At 39.1% G+C, this 13,277-nt stretch overlaps 1 protein-coding gene across 7 annotated transcripts in view; it reads right to left on the reverse strand.

The window, feature by feature from the left end:
* ZMYM4 (zinc finger MYM-type containing 4) overlaps positions 1 to 12,945 on the reverse strand; it is a 163,910-nt gene extending 150,965 nt beyond the window's left edge. For 2 of the 7 annotated variants that reach the window (XM_005892637.3, XM_070368447.1), the window contains exon 1: positions 12,556 to 12,945. In XM_005892637.3, the coding sequence (XP_005892699.2) occupies positions 12,556 to 12,594 (39 nt within the window). In that variant the 5' untranslated portion in view covers positions 12,595 to 12,945. Of the gene's footprint in view, positions 1 to 12,370; positions 12,390 to 12,546 lie in introns of those variants that run through there. The other 5 variants (XM_070368445.1, XM_070368444.1, XM_070368452.1 and 2 more) reach the window with 4 other exon arrangements.
* Positions 12,946 to 13,277: the final 332 nt, after the last annotated feature.

Here is a 13,277-nt window from a genome sequence, read left to right on the forward strand (position 1 = left end):
CTGTATTAGAAAAGAATATGAAAAAGAATGTATACATATATATATATATGTTTGTATAATTTAATCACCCTACTGTACAACTGAATACTGTAAATTATACTTGGAAAAAACATCAAAACCACAATGAATATACATCATGATAAATAAAATTAACACTGCTGTATATTACATATGGAAGTTGTTAGTAAGTCCTAAGAATTCTCATTACAAGAAAAAACTTTTTTTCTAAGTCTGTATTTGTATGAGATGATGGATGTCCACTAAACTTACTATGATAATCATTTCATGATGTATGTGAGTCAAATCCTTATACTGTATACCTTAAACTTCTACAATCTGGTATGTCAATTAGATCTCAATAAAACTGGGGGTAAAAACCACAAAGAGATACACTTCACACCCACCAGGACCGCTATTACCAAAAGAAAAGAACAAGTATTGGTGAGGATGTAGAGAAAACAGAACAGTCATGAACTGCTAGTGAGAATGGAAATCAGTGCAGCCTCTGTTGAAAAGTTTGGTGACTCCTCAAAACGACAGGCATAAAATTTCCATGTGACCCAGCAAATTCATTTCTAGGTACCCAACCAAAAAATGAAGGAAGGAACTCAAATACTTGTATGGCAACGTTTACACCAGCATTTTTCACAACAGCCAAAAGGCAGAAACAACCAAAGTATCAACCGAGGAACAGATAAAACAAAATGTGCTATATACATAATTCAGCCATTTTAAAAAACGAAGTTTTGACATATCCTACAACATTATGCTATGTGAAATAAGCCAGACACCAAAAGTCAAATACTTAAGATTTCACTTATATGAAATACCTAAAATAAGCAGCAAACACACCAAAGGCTGGAGAAAAGGGCAATGGAGACTTATACCTTAATGAATATACAGAGTTTCTGTTTGGGATGAAATAGTGGTAACAGTTGCACAACACTGTTAATGTATCAAATGCCACGGACTTATACATTTTAAATGATTAAAGTCATAAACTGGACACTATATATATTTCAAGAAGCAACAGAACCAGACATGGAACAATAGTCTGGTTCCAAATTGGGAAACTGTCACCCTGCTTGTTTAACTTATAGGCAGAGTACACCATGAGAAATGCCCAGATGGATGAAGCACAAACTGGAATCCAGATTCCCAGGAGAAATATCAATAACCTCAGATATGCAGATGGCAGAAAGCAAAGAGGAACTGAGGAGCCTCTTGATGAAAGTGAAAGAGGAGAGTGAAAAAATTGGCTTAAAACTCAACATTCAGAAAACTAAGATCATGGCATCCGGTCCCATCACTTCATGGCAAATAGATGCAGAAACAATGAAAACAGTGAGAGATTTTATTTTTGAGGGCTCCAAAATCACTGCAGATGGTGACTATAGCCATGAAATTTAAAGATGTTTGCTCCTTGGAAGAAAAGCTATGATAAACCTAGACAGCATGTGAAAAAGCAGAGACATTACTTTGCCAACAAAGGTCCGTCTAGTCAAAGCAATGGTTTTCCAGTAGTCATGTATGGATTTGAGAGTTGGACCATAAAGAAAGCTGAGCACCTAAGAATTGATGCTTTTGAACTGTGGTGTTGGAGAAGACTCTTCAGAGTCCCTTGGATAGCAAGGAGATCAAACCAGTCAATCCTAAAGAAAATCAGTCCTAAATATTCATTGGAAGGAATGATGCTGAAGCTGAAGCTCCTTTTACCCACCTGATGTGAACAACTGACTCACTGGAAAAGACCCTGATGCTGGGAAAGATAGAAGGCAGGAGACAAAGGGAACAATGGAGCATGAGATGGCTGGATGGCATCACCAACTCAATGGACATGAGTTTGAGCAAGCTCATGGAGTTGGTAATGGGACAGGGAAGCCTGAAATGCTGCAGTCCATGGGGTCACAAAGACTCAGACACGACTGAGTGACTGAACTTAACTGAAGACATAAGAAATTTTTCAAGTAATTGTTTAAATATAAAATAATCATCTTTAAAAAGGACTCAGGAAGTAAAAGATCCTGCTGTAGGTTAAACTGTGGCCCCCAAAAGATCTGTGTACCTAGAATCTCAGAATGTGACCTTTTTGAAATAAACTTCTTTGCAGATATAATTAATATAAAGATCTTGAAACGAAATCACCTTTGTTTAGGGTGGGCCCTAAATCCAATGACAATCATCCTTAGACAGAAAAGAACAAACAGAAAGAGAAGGCTGTGTGAAGATGGAGGGAAAGACTAGAATTATGCTGCCACAAAAATCAAAGAACATGTGGAGCCACCAGAGGTTAGAAGAGACAAAGGATTCTTTCCTAGAGTCTTCAGGCATGGCATGGCCCTGCTGACACCTCGATTTTGGACTTCTAGCCTCCAGAACTGTGTAGAAATAAATTTCTGTTGTTTAAAGCCACCAACTTCCTTTGGAACACAGAGGCATGCTGCTGCAATAAATATCTAAAAATGTGGAATTTGAGGGGGTTCCCTGGTGATTCAGAAAATAATTGCCAGCAATGCAGGAGACACAGGTTTGGGTCACTCAAGACAGATGGATCATGGTGGAGAGTTCTAACAAAAGATAGTCCACTGGAAAAGATAATGGCAAACCACTCCAGTATTCATGCCTTGAAAAGCCCATGAACAATATGAGAAGGCAAAAAGATATGACACTGGAAGATAAATCCCCAGGGTAAGTGTCCAAAATGCTACCAGGAAAGAGCAGAGAAAAGCTCCAGAAAGATGAAGAGGTTGGGCCAAAGCGGAAACAACACTCAGGTGTTGATGTGCCTGTGAAAGTGGTGGAAGTCCAATGCTGTGAATAAAATATTGCATCAGATCAGATCAGATCAGTCGCCCAGTCGTGTCCAACTATTTGCGACCCCATGAATTGCAGCACGCCAGGCCTCCCTATCCATCACCAACTCCCAGAGTCCACTCAGACTCACGTCCATCGAGTCAGTGATGCCATCCAGCCATCTCATTCTCTGTCGTCCCCTTCTCCTCCTGCCCCCAATCCCTCCCAGCATCAGAGTCTTTTCCAATGAGTCAACTCTTCGCATGAGGTGGCCAAAGTACTGGAGTTTCAGCTTTAGCATCATTCCTTCCAAAGAAATCCCAGGGCTGATCTCCTTCAGAATGGACTAGCTGGATCTCCTTGCAGTCCAAGGGACTCTCAAGAGTCTTCTCCAACACCACAGTTCAAAAGCATCAATTCTTCGGCGCTCAGCCTTCTTCACAGTCCAACTCACATCCATACATGACCACAGGAAAAACCATAGCCTTGACTAGACGGACCTTTGTTGGCAAAGTAATGTCTCTGCTTTTGAATATGCTATCTAGGTTGGTCATAACTTTTCTTCCAAGGAGTAAGCGTCTTTTAATTTCATGGCTGCAGTCACCATCTGTAGTGATTTTGGAGCCCCCCAAAATAAAGTCTGACACTGTTTTCACTGTTTCCCCATCTATTTCCCATGAAGTGATGGGACCAGATGCCATGATCTTCGTTTTCTGAATGTTGAGCTTTAAGCCAACTTTTTCACTCTCCACTTTCACTTTCATCAAGAGGCTTTTGAGTTCCTCTTTACTTTCTGCCATAAGAGTGGTGTCATCTGCATATCTGAGGTTATTGATATTTCTCCCGGCAATCCTGATTCCAGCTTGTGTTTCTTCCAGTCCAGCGTTTCTCATGATGTACTCTGCATGTAAGTTAAATAAACAGCATAGGAACCTGGAATTTCAGGTCCATGAATCAAGGTAAGCTGGATGTGGTCAAGTAGGAGATGGCAAAAGGGAACACCAACATTTTAGGAATCAGTCAACTAAACTGGACCAGAATAGGCGAATTTAATTCAGATGACCATTTTATCTACTACTGTGGGCAAGAATCCCTTAGAAGAAATGGAGTAGCCATCGCAGTCAAAAGAGAGCCCAAAATGCAGTACTTGCATGCAATCTCAAAATCAACAGAATGATCTCTGTTCATTTCCAAGGCAAACCATTCAACACCACAGTAATCCAAGTCTAGGCTCCAATCACTAATGTCAAAGAAGCTGAGGTTGAAAGGTTCTACAAAAATCTACAAAACCTTCTAGAACATCAAAAAAAGATGTTCATCATAGGGGACTGGAATGCAAAAGGAGAAAGTCAAGAGATACCTGAAGTGACAGGCAAGTTTGGCCTTGGAGTACAAAATGAAGCAAGGCAAAGACTAACAGAGTTTTGCCAAGAGAACACACTAGTCATAGCAAACACCCTCTTCCAAGAAGACAAAAGATGACTCTACACATGGACATTAACAGATGGTCAATATCAAAATTAGATTAATTATATTCTTTGCAAGCAAAGATGGAGTGCTCTACACAATCAGCAAAAATAAGATCTAGAGCTGACCTCAGATCACAGGTTCCTTCTTGCAAAATTCAGGCTTAAACTGAAGAAATAAGGGAAAACCACTAGACCATTCAGGTAGTGTTTAGTCGCTTAGTAGTGTCTAACTCTTCATGACCCCATGGACTGTAGCCCATCAGGCTCCTCTGTCCATGGGATTTTCCAGGCAAGAATACTGGAGTGGGTTGCCATTTCCTCCTCCAGGGGATCTTCCCAACCCAGGAATCAAACTCAGATCCTGCACTGCAGGCAGATCCTTTACCACGTGCGCTACCCAGGGAAAAACCAAATTCCTTATGATTATACAGTGGAAGTGACAAATAGATTCAAGGAATTAGATCTGGTAGACAGAGTGCCTGAAGAACTATGGACAGAGGTTCATAACATTGTACAGGGGGTGGTATTCAAAACCATCCCCAAGAAAAAGAAATGTAACAAGGCCAAGATGGTTGTCTGAGGAGGCCTTACAAATAGAGAGAAGAAGAGAAGTGAAAGGCAAAGGAGAAAGGGAAAGATAAACCCAACTGAATGCAGAGTCCCAGAGAATAGCAAGGAGAGATAAGTGAACAATGCAAAGAAATAGAGGAAAGTTATAGAATGGAAAAGGCTAAAGATCTTTTCAAGAAAATTGGAAATACCAAGCGAACATTTCATGCAAAGATGGGCACAATAAAGGACAGAAGCAGTATGGACCTAACAGAAACAGAAGAGATTAAGAGGAGGTGGCAAGAATACACAGAACTATACAAAAAAGCTCCTAATGGCCCAGATAACCACAATGGTGTGGTCACTCACCTAGAGCCAGACATTCTGGAGTATGAAGTCAAGGGAGCCTTAGGAATCTTTACTACAAACAAACCTAGTGGAGGTGATGGACGTCCAACTGGGCTATTTCAAATCTTTAAAAATGATGCTGTTAAAATACTGCACTCATATTTGGCAAAACTAATACAATTATGTAAAGTTTAAAAAAAAAAAATACTGCACTCAGTATGTCAGCAAATTTGGCAAACTCAGCAATGGCCACAGGCCTGGAAAAGGTCAGTTTTTATTCCAATCCCAAAGAAAAGCAATGTCAAAGAATGTTCAAACTACCATACAATTGTGCTCATTTCGCAAGGTAGCAAAGTTATGCTCAAAATACTTTAAGCTAGACTTCAGCTGTACACGAACCGAGAACTTCCAAATGTACAAGCTGGATTTAGAAAAGGCAATGAAACCAGAGATCAAATTGCCTTTAAAAATACTGATGCCTAGAATCCACCTTGTGAATTGATTTAATTGATTTGAGAATCAAGATATTTAAGAGCTCTCCAAGTAATCCTAATGTTTCAGCCAAAATAGAGAACAATTGCTCTATATCTATTTTGTGGGAAATATGAAAGGTTAAACACCATGAGAATTCAATCAGCGAAAACCAGAATGTGGGAAACTCTCCTGGTCAAAAGAGGGAATATATTTAACAAATAAAGAGCATGGGAAAAAGTGGGAGGGTGGATGGTTAAAGTTAACAGAAACTTAAGATACATATAAGCCTCATTTGCACAGTAAATGAGGTAAATCTCATTTGCACAGTAATTTAAACAGAACAATTGTAAAAAGACACTTATTAATAATCAGAGAAATCTAAACTGGATTAAGGAAATCAATTTTGTTTAGCATTGTGGTTGTGTCGTTTACCTGTTAAAAATGCATACGGAAGTATTTATAGATTAAATGATGTGATACCTGAGATTTCTTTGAAGTTATTGCATCAAAAAAAAAAAAGAGAAGGAAGGCAGGAAGAAATAAGATGAGATAAAAAATGGCAAAATGTTGATAACTGTTTACTTGTCAAAGCTGGGTATTAAGAACATGGGGATTCACTGCCCCAATATATTTTTCATATTCGGCATTGATACGGAATTATGAAATACAGTACAGTTTTTTAATCTTGCCTATGAATATGTAGTATATATGTGACTGTGTATATTTATATGTTGGGAAATATAAAAAAAAAATGAACACACGTGATCCTTGGCCTCAAGGAATAGTGGGGAGCCTAAATATTGGACAACAAAAGGTTTGCTTATGTACTGTCTTTCATCAAAGACAGGAAGGCAGCTAGCTCAAGCTTCTGTGAGACCAGAATGAATGAAATTAAAATAACATTATTAGTATTCCCTAAGCATAAAAAACTGGGCATAGGAATACTATTGCTAAATACTAGAGGTTGTACATAACCTGACTTTGTAAAGTCCATGCTCCTACTACTGAGTTGAGCCACATGGAAAGGCATCTATGTAGTTAAAATGATCAAATATTAGCAATTCTGTATGGTACAACCTAATACTATGTTAAAATTCCTTTCTCTTTCTTTTGCGAAAATAATTACATACAGTTAACTCATAGTAAAATAATCAGCATATTTAAAGGAAATGTCAGTCTTCTTTAAAAAGTGGTTGATCTTAAAAAAAAAAAGTGATTGATCTAACACAGAGCTCAAAAACATTTTCTAAATATCCAGAGAAATTGCAACTGTACATTTATCTACTTATATTTTATCACATAATAAAAGCATTCCATTTTCAAAGGAAGCATAAGCTTTATCTTTTAAGTGAATCATAGCTTTAAAATATTTAGTGTATATTTCTTAAAAACAAGCCTGTGAGATGCAAAGATATGCTTTAAGGTTATCGCAAGATATATTTCACAGGCAGAAAGTTAATGTGATGCTTCTTGAGAAATAATTTGTATCAGTTTGATTTAAATATATTTCAATGCTTTGTTTGCCACACCACAGGGCATGTAGGATCTTAGTTTCCTAACCAGGGATCAAACCCATGCTCCCTGCAGTAGAAGTGCAGTCTTAACTACAATATTATTTTAAAAACCAAAAATTCCAGACAATGAATTCTGAACCAATACTATTATGTACACATATTACCTTGTATCACATATATTAATAACTAATGTATATGTTTACTAAAGGCTTCCCAGGTGGCACTAGTGGTAAAGATTCCACTTGCCAATGCAAGAGAGGACATGAGTTCAGTCCCTGAGTCGGGAAGATTCCCCAGAGGAGGAAATGGCAACTCACTTCAGTATTCTTGCCTGGAAAATGTCATGGATGGAAGAGCCTACTGGGCTCCAGTCCACGGGACCACAGAGAGTCAGACATGAGCAACTAAGTACAATGTTTATTAATTACTGTATGTTAATATAATGAATTCTAACCTATACTACTTATCAAACAGTACAATTTTTCAAGTGGCACTTGATCTTACTTTAGCCTAATATATCATGACCTTGAGCTCTCTCTGTGCTGCAGTTTCCTCCTGTATAAAACAGGACAGTAATAGTTGACTACTATTTATGGAATTAATGAGAATTAAAAAATACACTGCATGTAAAACCTTTAGAATGGCACATAAATGTTTATAAATATTATCATTATTTGTAGAATTCTCTGCTAGTTACAAGATGCGCACTGTGAAAACAATTCAGGATCACTGTCATCATTAGAATGGTCTCTCCAAAATGCTCTTTATACACTCAATGTATAAGGAGCATTTTGAAGTAGATATGTAAGTAGATAACTTACACTATGCACATGTTTACTGCAAATATTTTTAATGATATGTACCACCATGTTCTTAAGCAACACATTTAATAGAAAAACCAAAGATAAAAAGTTCATTAAGGAATTAAGAGGGATTAACCTTTTGCAATTTTTTTATTATAAAATATTAAAATAACAGAAATACAAAACAAAACTTCTCCATAATCCCATCACATAGTAAAATCAATGTTTTCATTTGTTCATGTTACTTTCTATTCCTTGTCTACATGCATGTTCAATTTTAACATATTTACAATGAGAACATAGTTTACATTTTCACTTTAATTTTATACCCCATGAAATTTTCCATTTTGCAAAATTTTCCCTTAGTCTCCCTTTTCCTTTCTCATCCCCATCTGCTGAAGATAATGGTAACAGCTGACATACGTCCTTCACAACTTTCTCCAAGCTCATACATATACAAGTATAGACACATATGTAAAGAGGAGAGAAAGGTCAGTTTGTTTTTACAAAAATGGAAGTATAATACTTATATACATATGCTTTCTCTTTCTTTTAAACATATGCCACACATATATCTCAAAGTTAATATACAGAAAAGTTTAAATAAGAAAATGGATACAATCTACTAAACCAGATAATAATACATACATTTACAAAAGTTATTATAATTTTGTATGTAACCTTTGAAAAGATAAAGGAATTTCACAAAAAAATATGGTCACCAGATTTAGTCAGAGCTCATGCTTCATAAGAGTTTATTACAATAACCATGCATAAAATAATCCCACTACTTATAAGCCTATCTTATGAATTTTAAAGCTTAGTTCAGAAAATAAAAATTTTATAATCTTAAACAAACTCATAAATAATATCTGAAAAATATCCTGACTTTAAAGAGTATGTGAGTGTGTGTGTATAATACTGGCCTTCATATGAACTTGGTTCTTTGTACAGCAGAGATGATAGATGGATGTGGTACTCACCCACCCACATATTCAGCTTCTCCATGTTTACAAATTGAGAGACTGGCATTCAGATATAGTCTGAATACAATTAAATCAGTCTTACCTTAGGTATTACTATTGTCCTAAGTGCCCATAAACATAAAAATAAGACATGAGACAGACCTACAAAGAATTTAAGGTTGTTAAGTCAATGGTTTTAAAACACACTCTCCCATCTAACTGTAATCCAAAACAATCACAAGATCCTTAAATCTAAATTCACAAAGGAGAATTTGGAATATAAAGGGTGATATCAAAGATTAACAGAAGGTCGCAAAACTACAAACCAGATAACTTGGTACCCAAGCCATAGAGCCTCTAATACAAGTAAACTACCAAAAGTCAATTTTTGAGTCCCTATCACATGGAGGTCATACGTATTAGAGGTTCAAAAAAGAATATAATGGCCCTATGCTTATGGAGTTCACAATTTAGCAGACAAGTCAGAATATGTAATTCTAAATGATCATACATACCATATACCGTAGCACAATGCCTAAAACACAGTTCACCAACAGGCACAGGTACTCAACAATTTTTTTGTGACTTGTGATTATAAAAGTCAAAGGCAGTAAGTATCATAAACACAACACCAAAACAACATCAATGCAATTTCAGATTAAATAAATTATCTAGGCCTATATAGTTTAAACTACCTCAAGGCAAACAGATTATTTTAAAAGATATTGTACTTTTTAAATTTATTTTTAAGTAAAGGATAATTGCTTTACAGTATTACATTTGTTTCTACCAAACATCAACAGGAATCAGCCATAGGTTTACCCATGTCCCTTCCCGCCTGAACATTTCTCCCACCACCCTCCCCATTCCACCCCTCTAGGTTGTTATCCAGCCCCAGTTTGAGTTCCCTGAGTCTACAGCAAACTCCCTTTGGTATCTATTTTAAATATGGTAATACATGTTTCCATGTTACTCTGGCCATACCCCCCCTCCTCCCCCACCCAGGCATGTCCATAAGTCTGTACTCGATGTCTATTGTCTCCACTGCTGCTCTGCAAACGGGTTCATCAGTGCCATCTTTCTAGATTCCATATACATGCATTAGTATATGGTAACTGTTTTTCTCTTTCTGACTCACTAGATGCATCCCCTTCATTAGGACTGTTTCAAACGTGTTCCTTTTTATGACTGAGTAATATTCCATTTTATATATGTACCACAGCTTCTTTAAAAAGATACTATACTTTTGTACACACTTCCCACTAACTGCTCAGAATGTACACATGGAACCCATGTAGAGTTTAGTGCAGGGAGACAAAAATATGGGCGGGGGGGAAGCACATGCATCATGTGCACCATTTAAAACAACTCTACTAAACATTCTAACCAAATATCAAAACCAAAATAGATTATGGAGCCTAAAAGAGACTGGCTGTAACCTTCTTCCACAATGAAACTGGTAAAATAACATGGAAAACCTATACAAGTGCTCTGTATGTTACATGCTGTTAAAAACAATATTAAGTTTACACTGATATCAGTGTAGCACCTTTTAAGTGTATTAGAAGAGAAAGTAGTATTTAAAATCTAGTTGAATTTGTTACTAAAGTGCACAGATGTTTTCTAGAACATTCTATCTTCTATGGTGAAAACAACAACAGTATTAGCTGCAACTGGGTTCAGAGATGATCTTGAATTCTCAACTAAGATAATTTATTCTTTATATTTTAACAGGTGGCCCACATGCCATATGCCTTCACTCAAGCATAATGAGGATCCAGTTTAAAACTGGCTCAAAGTATAAACAACAATTTAAAACTTTCAAAATGCATGCATTCCATAACCAATATTAATCCTAAGTGAACTATTTGGGCATACTATCATACAATTTAATTTGTCCTATGAGGAAGATCTAACTATTGCATGAGAGATCTAAAGTTTTCTAAACCTAAGACTATCAACGATAAACTTCAATTGCTCAGTATACTACAGTGAAATGCAAATAAGAACTGATAAAGTGATAGATGTTGATAAATATTTGATAACACAAGTATAGTAAAATGTCAATGACAGAATCTAAATGTTGGTCATTATGGACACATCCTGCATTTTTTTTTTCAGTTTTGCTGAGTAGTTGAAAATATTTTCCTAATAAATTGTGGAAAAAACACTACTTGACACTTCTTTGGTTATTTATCATTTAAGCTTTTAAGGAGAGAAACATAGACTTTAAAAACCCCTATGTGGGCACTGTAGTTGGGACAAACACGGATTCAAATCCCAGCTAAATCTCCTAACTAGCTCTCTAATATTAGTTACTTAACCCCTATACACCTACGTTTCCTCCTGAAAGTCACTCAGTCGTGTCCAGCTCTTTGCAACCCCATGGACTATAGAGTCCACAGAGTTCTCCAGGCCAGAATACTGGAGTGGAAGCCTTTCCCTTCTCCAGGTAATCTTCCCAACTTCCCAACTCAGGGATCTAACCCAGCTCTCCCGCACTGCAGGTAGATTCTTTACCAGCTGAGACACCAGGGAAGCCCATAGTAAATGTTGAGGTTTAATTCTTCCTATAAAGCACAGTGCCAGGCACATGGTAAGCACTCGAAATGTTAGCTGTAGTATCACTGAGATTGCTAATTTTATGATAAATCGAAAGATTAGGATTTAAGCAGTAATTTTCTAGGCAGCTGTCTTAACACTGAGTTGATCATTTTGACACCATTTACAAAAAGGAAGATTCCTGGTAGGAAACTTACTGCTTAACACGCAGGCTAAGGGAGAAGGGAGGCGAGGGGGAGGGGGGGACGGGTGATAAAAGAAAAATCTAAAAAATACTGCTCAATTGACAGTACAGTATTGTTCTCCATCTGAAAAAAAGAAAATCACTCAGAATTAAATAAGAAAAGTTTCAAGACAAACTTTAAAAAGCACTCAGCAACTCCTATGTAGAATTGGCTTCACCTCTGCAGGTTGGTTGGATACATCTTTGTTATGACAAAACTTGTCACACTCTTCCATATTCTTAATTGTTGCTAAAGGGACTAGACTAGAACATGACATTTATAGTTGCCAACATCTTTCTCCTAAATCAGGACAAGCCAACGAACCCATTTCTTCTTAGGTAAGAGCACCACCTCCACCTTGGTCTTGATAACGGTTATGGGGGGAGGGGAAAGAAGGCAGGAAAATGAATTTGCAATGGTACTCCTGAAACACCCTCTTGGTTATTCCTCAGAAAACCCCTCCACGACTCATTCCCGCCACCACCACCCCCACCTGACCTCTCTCCTGTTAAAACTTCCAGACTCTGGTTCACTAAAGATGCACTTAAGTATCTGACACCTTTCCTCTCCCGGCCCAGATAACCCACCAACAGGGCTGGAAAAATTAAAAACACAAAAACAACAGCCCCTCCCCCTCCCCTCCCAACCAGCAGCAAATCTTTGTCCCACCTGCCGAAGGACCACTCTAAACGCGCTCCAGACTCAAGGTTGCCTCAGTCCTGCCCGGAACCTTTCCCCAACCGGGCCTCGGCGACGCCTCCACGAGCCTACGCTTGGCCCATTCCCCTCCCGGGCCCCGGGACGCGGCCCCCGCCCCGCCCCCCGCCGCCCGAGTTCTGCCTCACCTCACCTACCCTCTTTCGGGGGCCGGACTCCACCTCTCTCTCCGCCATGTTGGGCCCCGCTCGGAACCGCTGCGGCTCCCAGCACGGTGGCGGCGGAACCTCTCGGGCCCCCGGCCCCCGCCCACACTGCAGGAATAGCCGCCTCGCGGCAGCGTCCCCGAACCTGGCCGGGCCTGGCGCTTAGAGTGGGGAGGGGGCGGATGCCGCGCGCCGGGTCGGAGATCTTGAGATCCCACGGGTGCGAGCGTAGGCGGTAGGGCCTGCCCGGGAAAGGGGGGGGCCGGGACTCGGGGGGTTAATGGCCTCCAAGGGGCCCCGTGAGTAGGATTATTTTCTCTCAGAGAAATTCCTCCGCCTGCGGTTTCTTAAAGGGATCACCAAACCAGCCCCTTGCGCGCGCCCTTGATGCGCAGGCGCACCCTAAGCCCCTCCTTCCTTTCCCACCAAGCCCCCGGTCCCGAGCGTGCGCGTTGAGTAGCCCAGGGTAGGCCAAATCCTGCAAGTCTCTTTGCTGCCAGCAGCTGGTCCCACTACTCAACTATGGCCGCTTCCTTAAAGGGGCCATGACGCAATGATGAAGGAGGAATGCAAGAAATTAGTGAAAGGGCTATCTGGAGTATTGGGTGAAATGTCAGTGAGGGGTCCAGATCACCATCTTGGACCTGACTGCAGTGATACCATTGTAAGGGGAAAATGATGGTGAGCTGAAGTTCACCGTGGACCTCTGAATG

This window comes from Bos mutus, chromosome 3, assembly GCF_027580195.1.
Source record: "Bos mutus isolate GX-2022 chromosome 3, NWIPB_WYAK_1.1, whole genome shotgun sequence".
Lineage (NCBI taxonomy): Eukaryota > Metazoa > Chordata > Mammalia > Artiodactyla > Bovidae > Bos > Bos mutus.